This window comes from Boleophthalmus pectinirostris, unplaced genomic scaffold, assembly GCF_026225935.1.
Source record: "Boleophthalmus pectinirostris isolate CB_2022bp ecotype Guang Dong unplaced genomic scaffold, ASM2622593v1 HiC_scaffold_21, whole genome shotgun sequence".
Classification (NCBI taxonomy): Eukaryota; Metazoa; Chordata; class Actinopteri; order Gobiiformes; family Gobiidae; genus Boleophthalmus; species Boleophthalmus pectinirostris.
Window position 1 is genome coordinate 18,012,586 of NW_026571175.1, and position 14,518 is coordinate 18,027,103.

At 39.6% G+C, this 14,518-nt stretch overlaps 1 protein-coding gene across 1 annotated transcript; it reads right to left on the reverse strand.

The window, feature by feature from the left end:
* Positions 1-3,195: 3,195 nt before the first annotated feature.
* On the reverse strand, positions 3,196-14,438 carry ptp4a2b (protein tyrosine phosphatase 4A2b). Its single transcript, XM_020932495.2, has 7 exons — positions 14,280-14,438; positions 6,366-6,651; positions 5,925-6,033; positions 5,758-5,850; positions 5,558-5,688; positions 4,596-4,670; positions 3,196-4,226 (listed from the first exon to the last, which is right to left on the reverse strand). The coding sequence occupies exons 2-7, from the start codon at positions 6,368-6,370 to the stop codon at positions 4,115-4,117; spliced, it is 525 nt and encodes a 174-aa protein (XP_020788154.1). The 5' UTR covers positions 6,371-6,651; positions 14,280-14,438; the 3' UTR covers positions 3,196-4,114.
* Between the last annotated feature and the right edge of the window lie 80 nt (positions 14,439-14,518).

The window sequence follows — 14,518 nt, forward strand, 5'->3', positions numbered from 1 at the left end:
GAAAAAAGATGGTTAAATACTAAAACTATAACTACTTTTATACAGTGTGGTTTCCATCAACAGAGGAGACTAGTCCCACATAGTGCAATGCTCCCTTCCCAAACTAACCACCAATAGCTCGTTCTGATATAACAATTTATGCTTATGCTTTTAATAAACACATCACAGCACTATTAAAATGCATGCATACTGGCCAAAACCAAACAGCCTAAAAATGTAACTTCTTTTTATTATTATTTTTTTTTAATCTAGGCCTATTTGAAATGCTGTAGACTATCAACACAATGGCACTGACAGTCTTGTTTGGTTCACACGAAAAAAATGTAATTAAAAAAAGCCTACTTGATTTGAATGCAACAATAATCCAAGATGCCAGCAGCAGGCACGTGTTGCAGACAGGAGTGTTCAGATAGGAGATTTGTTTTGCTTTTGCACTGCTCTGCTGCTCAGCCACTCAACGTGAGCATTAATTACTGGACAGATTCTGCTAAATCCACAGCGCACAGGCAGCGTGACTCACCAGACTGACGCTGTTCACAGAGAATCCACGGCACCGCTCCATGATAGTCCATAGTCCATCCATATCAATGTAGTCTGATAGAGCGCCCGCCATTCAAATCTATAGGGTATCTGCTGCCCCCTGCTGGTAAACAGACATGGAGGAACAGTGTTTAGATAAAGCTCTAACGCACTCTGGTGTGTGATTGAGAAATTACATTAAAATACATTAACAAGAACATAAAAAAAAACTGAGAAAAACATTAAAAAAAGAATAATAATTATATAAAATATTGAAGTAGCCTCTATTAGTCTGTCTGTTTTTATAAACATTATAATAACTGTATAACACCTGAGAATAACACTAGGTACACTGCAATATTTGAATATGCATTAAGTGTGCCCATAAAGGTAGAAAATAATGTGTTTTATGTACTTTTTTATGAATAGGAAATGGAAGGGTTTCATTATAGTGGGTTTACTGGCTACATTTTGGGGAATTTATAGAAAATGTAGTCTATTTGTTGGATGAATCACTCGGTAGCCTATAGTAGGCCTATGTAACATAAATATAAAGCTATTGAATATTGCCATATTGCGCCAGAAGAAGAGGAACATATTGTATAGCACTTTTACTCGATTTCTATAATTGTAATATTCTTGGAACTTTTGAGTAGGACTACAAATTATTGGGTACTTCTTCTACAACTGATTTATGCATTACAAACTTATGCAAATCATCCTTTAGGTGCTCAATAAAAGTTCGTAAAAGTCTGTAGAATTGCCTTGTGCTTGTTTAAATGATGCTCGTTTTGCATTAAAATTAAACACTTTCCTCCAAGCATCACAGAATGATATGCACCAGTGAGGGCCGTAGGGAGTGACTGCGGAAACACTCTATTATACAAAGACAATAGATCAAACCAGACTAATTATTGTATGTGTTTTACATATATTCATTTCTGTATCAAATATTAATGGAAATAAATGTATTTGTTTTTCCAATGAGTACAAGGCTATCAAATATTTCAAACAGATCTCATTAATGATACAGGACCAAAAGCATGCATTTTTAAAATACTACAATTCACAAAAACAAATTTGGTTCTTGGTTTTGCACTGTATCAGGGTGGCCCATCTTCAAAGGAAAATCTTGATGGGTACAGTGAGGTGTGAGTTGTAGACAATATGATAAACAAAATCGAAGAGACTGAATATATTAGCAGCACATGTTTTTATAATTTTATAAATGCCTGGACAAACTGGACATAATAAAGAGATATCTATAAAGTTAAAATATTTTCTAAATTAAAGTTTCACTAAGACCTCGAGATACTTGAACTTCTCCACTTATGGACCTGAGTCAAAAGGTGATGCTCTTGATTTTCTAGTCAGTCTACATTCCTGTTCTCACCTATGGTCATGATCTTTGGGTAATGACTGAAAGAACAAGATCATGGATACAAGCGTTCATAAAGAGGCTGGGCACTCCCTTAGCCATAGGCTGAGAAACTCAATCAGATGGGAGGAGCTTAGAGTAGAGCTGCTGCTCCTCAACATCGAGAGAAATCCACTGAGGTGGCTTGGGCATCTGTTCCGGACACTTCCTGGATACCTCTCTGAGGGGAGTTCTGGGCCTAGGGAAGACCCAGTCTGATTCATAACTTGGTCTGGGGGATGGCAGGTTTGCTGTTTGTCTCCATGGAGATATTGCTTTACTTGGAATTTCCAACAGAACGAATGGCATGACATTTTTCTTCATCTCTATGTAAAATGTTCCAAAGTTTGGCTTTAACTTTGTATATGAGTCATATGGGAAATCTACCTGCCACCAGAAATCTTATGCAGTGTTGCTTTAACAGGAACGAAATGCATATATGATGAGTGCTACTTAGCTAAAGGCTTCAGGAATAAATAATGTACTTAGGCTACTTTAAATGTACTGGTTCATTTAAAAGCTGTGTAGACAGGTCTCGAGCACAAGTTTCCTATATCACCAAATCTTATGGTTATAGGTGTATAGTAGGTGTATATGGGTGTGTAGTGTATAGTAGTAATATAAACCCCAGAGAAGAGCATCTTTTAAGAGTCCAGTGGTGATCAGTTTTGCTGGCACTGCAGCTGACTTAACTTATGTAGTTATTTATAAAAGGTCAGAGGAAGAGGCCGGGGAAACATCCGTCAAGTAGATTTTGCCTCATCATTGTCTGAGTCTTTTCAACAAGAAAATCAGATGCCTGTGCACTAAGAGTTGCTTTTCGCCAGCCTCATAGCATAACTATAACAAGTCATTTAAGGACAAATTGAGTTTTCTGTCTCATTCTACTCCCAAAACCACTCCTAAACATTGCTGTGCAGTAAAAATTCCTCGAAGCTGAGAAAAAAAAAACTTGGGAATCACCTACAATCCAGGAAATCAAGTGTAATTAGTGGCACTGCCCAGCAGGGGGCCTGTCGTAGCAGGCTGAGGCTTTGGTCGGAATTACTAGCAGCAGCTGTGAGTCATTTCTCAGTAGCGCGGTGTCCTGTGCCTTCCACGTGGTGCTGAGTCATTTGCGCTATTGAAAAGGGCACGAACCGTTTGCTTTGACTGACATGTCTACCGAGTACACCGTATCAGGAGAAACGTGTGTCAACACCAAGGGCACGGGGACGACGAGGGGGATTCTAGTGATTTGCGAAATAAAAGCCCCAGAGTCGTTTTTTAATGAGTTTTATTTATATTTAAAGAACCAATACGAATTCAGGGTGTTTTTCAAAATGGGTACAATGATACAAAATTGACCATGTTCTTTCAGCTTTGTCCCATCTTTGAGTTCAGATCCTAGGCAATATTTGAACCACTTTGAATATGCATGAGAACTCCTACTGTCGCAGAAATGGCAAACAAGTACCTGCTTTCCCTGCGTGGATGGCAACAGGGCTTTTGGTCTATTGACTGAGGTGAGGGGACAGATTATTGCACTCAAACAAATGAAATACATGGCTCTTTAGAAAACTCAACAAGGTGATCGACCCCCGTCCTACTTTTGACAGCCACAAATATCATAGTGAATAAATATTGAGACATTTAAACTCTGTGAACCTTTAAGTAAGAGTGGCAAGTGACAAAAAAAAAACATTACTGCATTTCACGTGAACCTTGACCTCATGTACCAAACCCACCTCGAAATGACAATATTGAAAATGTTATGAAAAAGGTACATAATTCTAGCCAAATCACAGTCCATAATCAGATGAAACATAGGTAAAATATTCAATGTCACAATCAATATTTGTGAAAAAAGTAAAAATCCATAAAAATGAAAAAGTATCCAATGATTACAAATTAAAAAAGGAACAGGATGGTCTTTAGTAGAGTATTAATAGTGGCCCATGGTTGAAAATACTACGGCCCTCTGCAGGCCTGTTGGTGTGCTTTGACCTTCCATTCATTGGTTCAGCTGGTGGGTGCCCAGATCTGGATTCATTGCATTCACGCTTTTTTTCTCTGATCGATAAACCATGTCTCAGTGTTAACAAATCATCACAATAATTACTGACAGCACTCTTTATTGGTCTCCCATAGCGTGGAAGATTACCAACTAAAGGCATGGAAAGCTGCAGCGTGCACAGCTTACTGCACACAGCAGTGTTGGCCGTTGGTATCCTTGAATCGCAGACGCATCTTCGGCCTGTACTTCTCCAGGTACAGAAGCTGTTTGGAGTTGAAGGCTCCACGTCTTTTCCTGAAAACGAAATTATTAATTATTATTATTAATTTATCTCTGCAATTTATACCAGACTATACGTGGCCATAAATTTGTTAATCTAATTTGATTCCCTGAAATGTGGATAATAAATGAATACTTGTGCATTTTATACCATTTAACAATTCAGAATCATGTGATATGAAGTAGTATGAAGTAGAGAACATTTTTAAGGCAATTCTTTGTCATGGTAAATGGGATCATGTGGTGTCAAACTTGTGTTTATTACACTGGATTTCAATGTTTCCAAAGTCTACATGACTACTTGCAGTTTTCTGTACACATGTACACATCATTTATTGACATGTTTCTATACTCTTTATGTTGTTCTCACAAATTGATACTTACTGTCTTATGAACTGCACAGCGTCTTCATACTTCATTCCACTTTCGATGAGGGCTAAGGCCACCAGGACTGGAGCTCTGCAGCACGAAGCAGTGAAGTGGCAGAAAGAATCAAAGGAGCAGACAAGGAAAGCACAGGATTAAATGCCAAGGTTCACATAGCTGTAGTAATAATGTACGAGGGGCTGGGGCTCTAAACCTGGGAAAGAGGCCTGGGAAATCTACAGGGGGCCACCACACCACTGTTGCCCTGGCGCACAAGACTACACTCAGCGCACACACACCTAACAGTGAGAAGTTTCAGACGCCTTTCTCACAGAAAGGGCAAGATAAACAAACTATGTCTATCTTAACTATTGTCACCACACTCAAAGTTATGACTTTAAAATATTTGCAACAAAAGAATGCATGTAAACGCTCCAGCAGATAGTTTAAAGTCTAACCAAATTCTTGAAATTTCAGAGTCTTTGGAATGCCACAATTCAAAATGTCAGAAGCCACATTCATTTCTGTATGTTTTCAAGAAGGCATTCTAGCACCTTTACACCCACATCTTCATCTTTGTCACACGTTTGTTGCTAAAAGTGGCCTGTTCTTTACCATCACTCACTTCACTCTACATAAACAATATCCAGCTGATCACCAAGAGGAACATCACATGCAAATGCATTTCTCTTTTTCCCCTCAAGTCAGCCATCAGTAACTGTCAACACTGCTGAACACTCAAGCATTTCAGCACACTAGTCACATTATGAATCCATGTTCTCGTTAAAACTATTTACAATCAAGGAATGAATGAAACAGTAGCCATAACCTTCAAGGCAGAGTTACATAAATTCTTAAATATGATACACATTTTTTAAGCTTGAGCTGTTCATTCAGCATGATGTTACAGCCCACTTAAATATCCATTATTGCGACTGAAGATTCTGTATTAAAAAAAAACAAAAAAAACTGTGTCTCACCGGCCAAGCCCAGCCACACAGTGCACGGCGACGCAGCAGCCTGGCTCATCTCGAAACTTTGTATTGAGCAGCTTCAACCAGTCGTCTACAATTTGGGTGGGAGGGGGCGCGCCATCATCAAAGGGCCAGTCCTGAAGCACAGAATGACATTTCACCTTCATTACATTTACCTCAGTTAAAAAGCAGTGGAAAATTCTTACCAGGACTTGGATTCCCTCCTTCTCTATTGGAGCTTTATCATAAGTGGCTTCACAAACTCTGACCAGTGTGTTCACCTCAAACTTCTTCAGCTCCTAAAGACAAAGAGGATATCTGTTTGGGACAATGTTTATGATTTTAGTTTTTCCGAAAGGTTTGAGAGACGTACCTCTGTGAACTTGTTGAGCGTAGCGTTGGTGGGGTTATGGGTGATCAGGAACCTCATGCACTCGCTTTTAATCTCGACTGCAGCGGGGCGGTTCATGTTGGCGAGACGGCTTAAAAAACAATTACAATACAATATTCTTACAAAATACAAACGCAACTTTTTGGCTCAGAACTCAGCAAAAAAAAAAAAAAAACTCTAGTAGATGCAGTTAAGTGTAGGGTTGAATAAATAATAAAAATGACAACACGTGGAAGGATCGGTCAAAGAGGTCAACAGTTACTTTAACTAAAAAGGGATGGTGAGCACAAAAGGAGAACAAGAACAGAAGCTAGTCCACTGTACGTCGGGATGAACAAGATGAAATTAAATTAGGAAACTAAACAAAAAATGAAAAAAAAAAGAAAAACATGGAGACACTATCCAGGCGTCCAATCAAGTTACCCCATTCAGGAGAGCTGTTTGTGATTGGCTGTTAGGCGAGAAAGTGGATAAGTTCAGATCTGTGTTCGTATTGGTCGGTTGGTGACAGGGCAGTGCTGTCAGGCCGTGGAGGACTACGCGGTATCCCAGGAGCACGTTTGAGGCAGCGTCAGGGGGGTTTCTGGGTAGCGTAGTCCCTGAAGAAGTGGCGGCCGGTTCACTTCTCCGCAGACGTGAGGTGCTGTGCCTGGCAGAACTCTCGGCTCACACACGCCATATAGGTGCGGCTCAAGTCGGAACGAAAACCCTGTGGAACAAAGGAGGGGATTATAAGCAAGATGCTTTTGAAATCAACATTTATACACACAGAGAATTAAAGGTCACTTAGTGATTGATAGACTTCTATAGCAGGAACAGCAAAGGGGAAGTGCACTGCTAAAAGCAGGTCTTCTAAAATAACCAGTTGTTGCCACTATCAGTAATTGCTTTTAGTACATTTTATTGCATTAGAAAGTTTATTTTTGGCACAGAAATTATTATTCTACTATTTATATTTTAAACAGGAAGAACATAGAGAGAAGACCTCCACCAGGGCATTGGCCTGAGCTGGAAATGTTCACGTGAATCTTCTTCCACCTCTTCCCTTAAAAACTCTCACTTCACTTTGAGGACAAAAACATGTCCTGTGCAAAACATTTGATGAATACATCACTTTTAAAGTTCTTAGGCTACAAAACTAACCATAACCAGAAATAGCAAAAATACGTATAGGCTTAAACCTAGTATTCATCCACCCACTGAGCCAAACCTGACTAACTTTTCTGAGTGGTTGGTGTGTGCCCGCCAAACAGGCTCCTTCTGAAAACACTCAGAATGTCTGCTGTGTCTGTGTGAGCTGCAGGTAGAGTCTGCCCTCTCCTTGACATGGCCGCCACATACTGGCTGGAGCCGCTTCAGTGAGGAGTGTGAGAGAGAAAGAGAGAGAGAGCGAGAGAGAGGAGAGTGAGAAGAGCGTAGAGAGCAGAGAGAGGAGAGGAGAGGAGAGGAGGAGGAGTAGGGCAAAGGACACCGAGCAGAACATACAAGGTGTGAGTGGAGAGTGCGGAGGAGGAGGAGTGGACTTTAGCACCATGTCAGCGCCACAGTCACAAGCTCAGGATTACAAGGCGGCACAGCTTCAAACAGCCTGCGCTTTTGTGGCCTTTTCCTCTGCCTCATATGCACGCCACGACAACTCACTGCGGCTGAGTGCGCTGCAAGAGAATGTACAGTGTCCGCCAATACAAAGACATTAGTCTTACCTTACAAGTCACAAGAACAAACAATCAACCTGCCCGACAAGTCTTGTAGTAATATTTCATCTTTTTTTTTTCAGGTTAGTGTTGGCACGATATTACAATTTCAAACTTGATTTTGGCTAAGGAATTTAGTCAGTTGGTGATACAGATTATGATACCACAATGATGATGAAAATGTTTATGTTTAAAAGGTCCAATATTTCACAAAATTGACTCTTGTGATCTTTAATCCATGTTATAATGTTGTCATTTCATCAAAAACATATCCCAAGTTGTTTTGTTTCATTCAAACATGTTTGAGTAATCATGGTTTATTAGTCTGTCTACATCTACCACTTTATGACATGTACAGTGCACTGTCCCAGTCTCATTAAAAATAAATAAACTACTGAACTAAAGGTAAAATTAAGCTGTTTAGAGATGGGCAAGGTTGAAATCATCTCAGTGATTGTAGTGATGGAGTATGGAATTTAAAAACAGTGTTTTCAGGTTGAGAGAAGAAATCTGCCCAAATATGCAGAGTTTGTTTGTTAAAACATGTGTGAATGCAACAAACCACTCCACATATGTTTGTGCTGAGGAAAATAACAGATCAGAAAATAGTGTAATATGGGCCTTTTAATAAGAAAATATAATTTTCATATTCATGAGTTTAAGCTTCCTGTTCAACATTCTAATGACTTTGTCCCTTTGATAAGATATAATATTTTGGTTTAAAATGTTTACAGCTCTGGCAGTGTTCCTAGATTCTCCTCATTCTTGAACCCATGAATACAAAATAATAGTACTTTCTTTATCTTAGCATGAGGTCTTATATTTGTTCTCCAAAATCTTACATAAATGCTAAAAAAAAAAACTCTGACTGCAAGTTTTTTTTTGTTTTCAGTACTAAAATCAGTTTGGATCTAGAATAGTTTTGATATTAGATTTAGTATTGATCAGTTTTGAGTAGCATCTATACGAAGTCACATTCACAACAAAAAAAAGACAAAAAGCAATTAGCAAAAGCTTAGATGATTTGTTTTAATTTGCATGAGTTCTTAAACAGATCATCAAAAGACAATAGAAAAGTTTTGGAGCACGTTGCTGGGATCCTATGCAAATCAACCCCATTTGCAAACTGCCATGGCACAGACACAACCAAAGCCTGACCAAATTCAAAGTTTCATGTACTTAATAATACGTGTCTGTACAACCAACCACACAGGAAGTCTTGTAAAACAACTTTGACAAACAATAGGGCTTTTTCACAGTTTTGAATACAGACGCTTCATTCACTCAAATTGTAAATACAATGTGAAAAGGAGTGGTTAGCGCTTGCTGTTCATATGTGCGAAAGATACCAAACAGCCTAAATAAACTTGAAATAGAAACAATATAAAAAAGATACTAAGACTGTCCCAGGATTCATGCGTCACACATAGGAGGAGGAGGGGGCGGAGGTTGAGGGGGGCAGACAGCACAACTCCATGATAAGGTCACAGCAGTATCTCACCACAGGGAGGAGAGTTGTGTGAACCTAAAATGTGATAGTGAAGTCTGCCGTGACAGTGGACAGCTTAACATGACAAAGCATATCTGAAAATCTACTACGTGTGTGCGCAGTTCAAATGAGGTGAGGGAGAGAGTGAGCGCAGGAGCTCGTGTTTGAGGCTGGGCTGTATCAAAAAGAGTAGTACGATAATTATAATGCTACTTGTAAAGGAGGAGTTAGTAGTAAGGTAAAATAAAGTAAACACAAATGCTTCTAGCAATTCAAATCTAGTGCAATTCCAATATAAAGCAGTAGTGTGAAGGAGGAGGCAGGCTGGAGCTGTTTGATGTTAGAGGAACACTGGCTGCTCTGAAAAGATAAAAGTGTCACAGAACCTCACCCCACATCCGACCTGCTGCACTCAGCGACGTATACACATCCAATATTTCACACTTGTACGATACTTAAGTATATCATGTTAAATGTGGGTAAAGTAGTTTGTAGTCCTGGGGAGGGTGTTTCAGTTTCCCAAGAGGCCAGCACTCCCCTATAAGAGTCTCGGTAGATTTCTCTGCTTACATAAAACACACTTGTGATTAAGATTAGATTAAGTGTGTGATTAAGTTGTAGCTCTTAAAAATTTGTCAGTAAATAAATAAGTGACCTGAAAAAAACAGTCTTCTATAAGCCTTCTAAACAGAAGCACAACGCCCAACATAACAAACTGGTCAATCACCAGTGATATGGTTCATAGCAGTGGTTCCCCAAGTGAGGGTCCCAAGACACAAACAACCCCAAGTTAGAACATGGCAGCACCCTACTTTTGAGAAAGTTCCAAATGGGGCAACTCTATGGACATTTCTCTTTAGTTGCCCACTACTGCCTCCAGCGCAGTGGTTGAGCCTCTGCAGTAATAAATCAGCCATTATGTTCTTCTGTTATGCTAATGTTGCTAATGTCTGGATAGAGCTCATGACAGCAAAATTAAAACATGGATATATAAAAATTGTTGTTGTAATAAAAATGTCCAGGTTAACAAAGTCATTTCACTGGGTCCATATTATGTCTGATTGTAATAGGTTAAGTTTTCCATTACAGGTATAGTTATTACTGTAAATAAAATGCACACTTCTTCAAACTTGACAACTGTAACACAAAAACAGATACATTTGATTCAACTTGTTTGTTGCATTGCAGAATAAGCCAAATGAAGTAAAACCACAATACCAATATAATCAAAGAATCTAGTGTTCCAGACGTGAGGCCTTCTCTTTTTGTGGCACTCTCAGAGTTGTGCAAACACAGGCTTGGGCAGATGATACTCTAAAGTGTGTGGACTCAGAGTGGCCCCATGCTTTGTGGAGCGGGTTCTGATAACCTGCCACCTGTGTGCTTCCTGGAATGTTTTACAGAGCAGGGCTGCTACAACCTCCACTCAAAGGCTTCTCACAACTACACAACTACTTCACTAGTACTGGGAGAATTACCATTGACAAGGTTTACATGGTTCTTAATTAGTCCATCATCTCTGCAGTGCCCTCTATGAAAAAAAATTACATTATCCAACCACTTTTCTACAGCACGAGCTCCAACTTACGTCAGTGGGGTGAGCTGCAGCACAGCCACATATTGGCACGTCTCATGATATGTAACGATTCAGGTTACGTCAATGCACTGACAATGGCCAGTAAATTTCTAACTGATTTATAAAACAACCCAGAACCAATGAACTAATTGTGTTTCAGTGGAAAATGTCACTCTCTGCCGTTAAGAGTCAGTGACCTGTGGGATTTTCTTCTGTTGTACAACTCACACATTTCACACCTGCTTCCTTAGTACGGCACTAAACGCACAGCAGAACAGCAGAACGGCCGCTTATCAGAAAATGTGTAGCATCTGAGTGAACACAGATAGAGTATCAAAACCTCGGACAGAGAGAGGGAGTTCACTGGGTACAAGGACTAAATGTTTAAGGTCAGACTTGTTGCCCTACAAATTAACACAATCTACAAGAGTGTAAAAAAAATTTCCCTTAGTCTACCTGTAACACACAACTTCTAACCACCATACAACTGCATAAAACTGTCAACATGCTGGCTTAGAATGTGATGGGTTCAGCAGCACTAACCACACTTACCAAGAAGTGTTGTACAAAGAAGTTAGTGATCAGCAAAAAAGACTAATGGCATCACAGTCAACACCCAAATTACCACTGTCTACAGCAGATTTGGGCATTGTACAGCTTCCAGGCCACATACAGCCCCTTGGTTGACAATGACTGGCCCCTTTAAACTAATTTGGAATTACAATATTAACATTTTCTAATTTTACCTCATGCGTGGACTAAAGCTGCAATGCTTTTATTTTAGGTGTTTGGTTTTTTTTTTAAATGACATTCATTTTTTTTGTAAGGCAACATCACTTTTTCATTTTGCTTAGTCATAACATATACTCTTACCAGCTTGTCAACACAATGCTATTTACTGCTTTTTATAAAGAAATACAATTAATATTACACAGAATTGAGTTGAGCATTTTGGCTCGGCCCTTCACAATATTTTCTGTTTCTCATGTGGCCCCATGGAAAAAAAAAATTGCCCAATCCCACTCTACACCATAAACTTACTTTGCCGTGTAAAGAAAATAATGCCTACACTCACCTGATTGGAGCTGAACAGGTAAGGTAAAACCCTTTCTCTTTGAACAACAACAACCTGTGCTACCTGTTGCTACAGCCCTAGTCCTGAAGCATCATCTAGAAGTGGTTTCATTGGATTATTGCAGCGCTGTGGCAACAACAGTAAACAAACAGCAGGCCAATGAGGACTGGAGTAATTAAGCCACAGCACGCAGTAAGGCACTTCAGAGACCTAATACCCATGTGTGTTTGGTTTATGATATAAAAACACGCCAGTGTTAAGGAAAGAAGTGTCTGAGGCCTGGAGTCTCGTAATGCCAGACGAACTGACCAAACAAACAGGTCTGCCCTACCTCCCTGTCCGGACTAAAGCGGCTGCCTGCCAGGACATTACAACATAGGTGCTCCTGTCCCCCAGTAACCTTCCATGTCACTGCACTCCAGGCTCACATTTCACACTCGCGGTAACCAAGCCTGAGGACTTCCACATTTGTCACATTAGCCGGCTCTATGCAACTCACCAGCCGTAAAAAAGTACAAAACATTGTAAAACATCTTTGTAGAAGTATGTCTGGCCATTTCATTTGTCTGTAAAGCATTGTGGTTCTTAAAATTCCAGAGGTCTTTTCCTAGAATTGCAGCTCACGTGTGAATTCAATGTGAAAAAGTATCACACAATAAGAAATATTCAACATTTAACTTTTGGCAAATATTGAGGACGGTCAAAACAAGTCTATTGCTTACTATAAATTCAATATAAATAAAATTGTCTAAAACATACAAATGATGTTCAATAAGGATGAGTATAATAGGCAGTTATCTACACTTTGTCTACATTTGCCTATTCAATTGGACCAAGTCACCACCAACTTGATAATGCAGTCAAAGAAATCATTAAGATTTTCCATTGGGTTCTGTACAGCCGTGTCACTGAACTCACAGGTTATAGGAGTATCACTGGCCGTACGGTATTCCATAAATGAAAGCGTTGGAACATACTAACTAAAGCCAGGAAGCACCATCGTCCACACAAGTCTAAGCAGTGGCGTTCAGAGTTAGGCCTGTAATATAGCTCACCACAGGCAATTTAGGTCACCTGGCTCTGAGTCACCCGAAGGAATGTGTAATTAGCTTACCTGTTGCACCAGTTACTCATTCACTCACAGTAGTAGGAGGGGCCACCGTTACTCATTTGTAGTAAATAATGATTAAAAAGTTTTAAGTTCAGCAAAGAGGGCTTTTGGAAGGCCATAAATTGAAAAGTGAGAGCCATGGGAACGCGGTGTGGCCTTCAGTGTCACAGCTGCTCCAGTCGACTTCCTCTCCAAATGGGTTTCCTTCTATCAGTTGAAACCACATTAATCGCTGGACACAAGGCTAAATCATAGGCAACCTTAACTCTAGTTCAACATGACATTAATGTAACTGTAAGCTAAAAAATTGTGTCAAAAGAACACATATGATCCACAAATCAAAAATACAGTTAAGGTCATATTATAAACGTTCACCCATTTTAGTTATTACTGATAATTATAATTAATAGCATGCCAATATACATGATGGATTAAGTTCACTAACGACGACATACATGAAAAGGGATCCAACAATATAGAGAGAGTACACTCTGAAACGATTATAGACTATATAAAGATCCAAGTAAAGGTTTATTCTATTAATAATATCTCCCATAGACAAATAGACATGGTTTAGTCATAGTCACGCAAATGTTACCCAGCGAATGGGTGCACGATCTAAGGGCGGAAATGTGTTTAGCTCAGTTACGATTTAGCCTGGCTTTACAAACACACGGTAAACGACTTAAAACACACATGATCACGGCCACGGGTTATAAATTACAAAGCCAAGTCGTCTGGTGTCTTTTTCATGTCCGAGGCTGTCTAAATGTTAACCCCGGGTCCGGATAACACATTACCTGGAACGTGAATAAGGACATGCTACAAAATCACCGGGCTCATTCTCAGCATTGGCTAGCATGGGTTTTGCGGTTAACAAAAGACGGCAATTTTTTATTAAATAATGACACAGTTGGTCTTGTTTGATTGTACAAATTCCAAAACAATCACAAAACCTGTCGTTATTCCCACGAACTCATTTATAAACAAAAGATTTTTTGGCCCTGGAGGAAAGCTAACATAGCATTAGCTAGCATGCTAACTGAAAAGATAACAGCAACTCGTTGTTTATAATAAGCTTATAACAAGCGTTTTGCAGACGCAGACAACGATGTTATGAATGTAGTCAATGGGTCACCATATTTCGGTACATGAACACGAAAGAAAATCAAAGACAAGCAGACATTTTATAATAGGCCAAGTACTTGGCGTTATATTCAGTTTAAACCGCAACTTTCGTGTCTCGCCCCTTGTGTTGATCCAAAAGGCTGACGAAAAACAACTTTGAGCTAGTAGGTTTTGGGGCTTTTGTTGCGCTTACGATATTAACTAGTTATTTAACCAAACGTACTACAGAGTCTTAACAGTTTTTCGGAGTTTGTCGTTACTTACAAAGAGCAGACTGAACATTGAAATCCCGTGACTACCCCGAAGAAAGTGGAGGGAGTGTAGAAAGCGATGTCAGGTCGCCTTTTTGTTCCTCTTCAATGTGGCAGCCTCGCTTCTCGTTGGAGGTCGGAATCTGTTGTTGGGGAGGAGTCTCGCCGTCAGTTTGACCAAACCTTTAAGTTCTGTCGGAAATGGGAGATTCACAGTAGTGTAACGTAGTTAACTGCTACAATCACCAATAA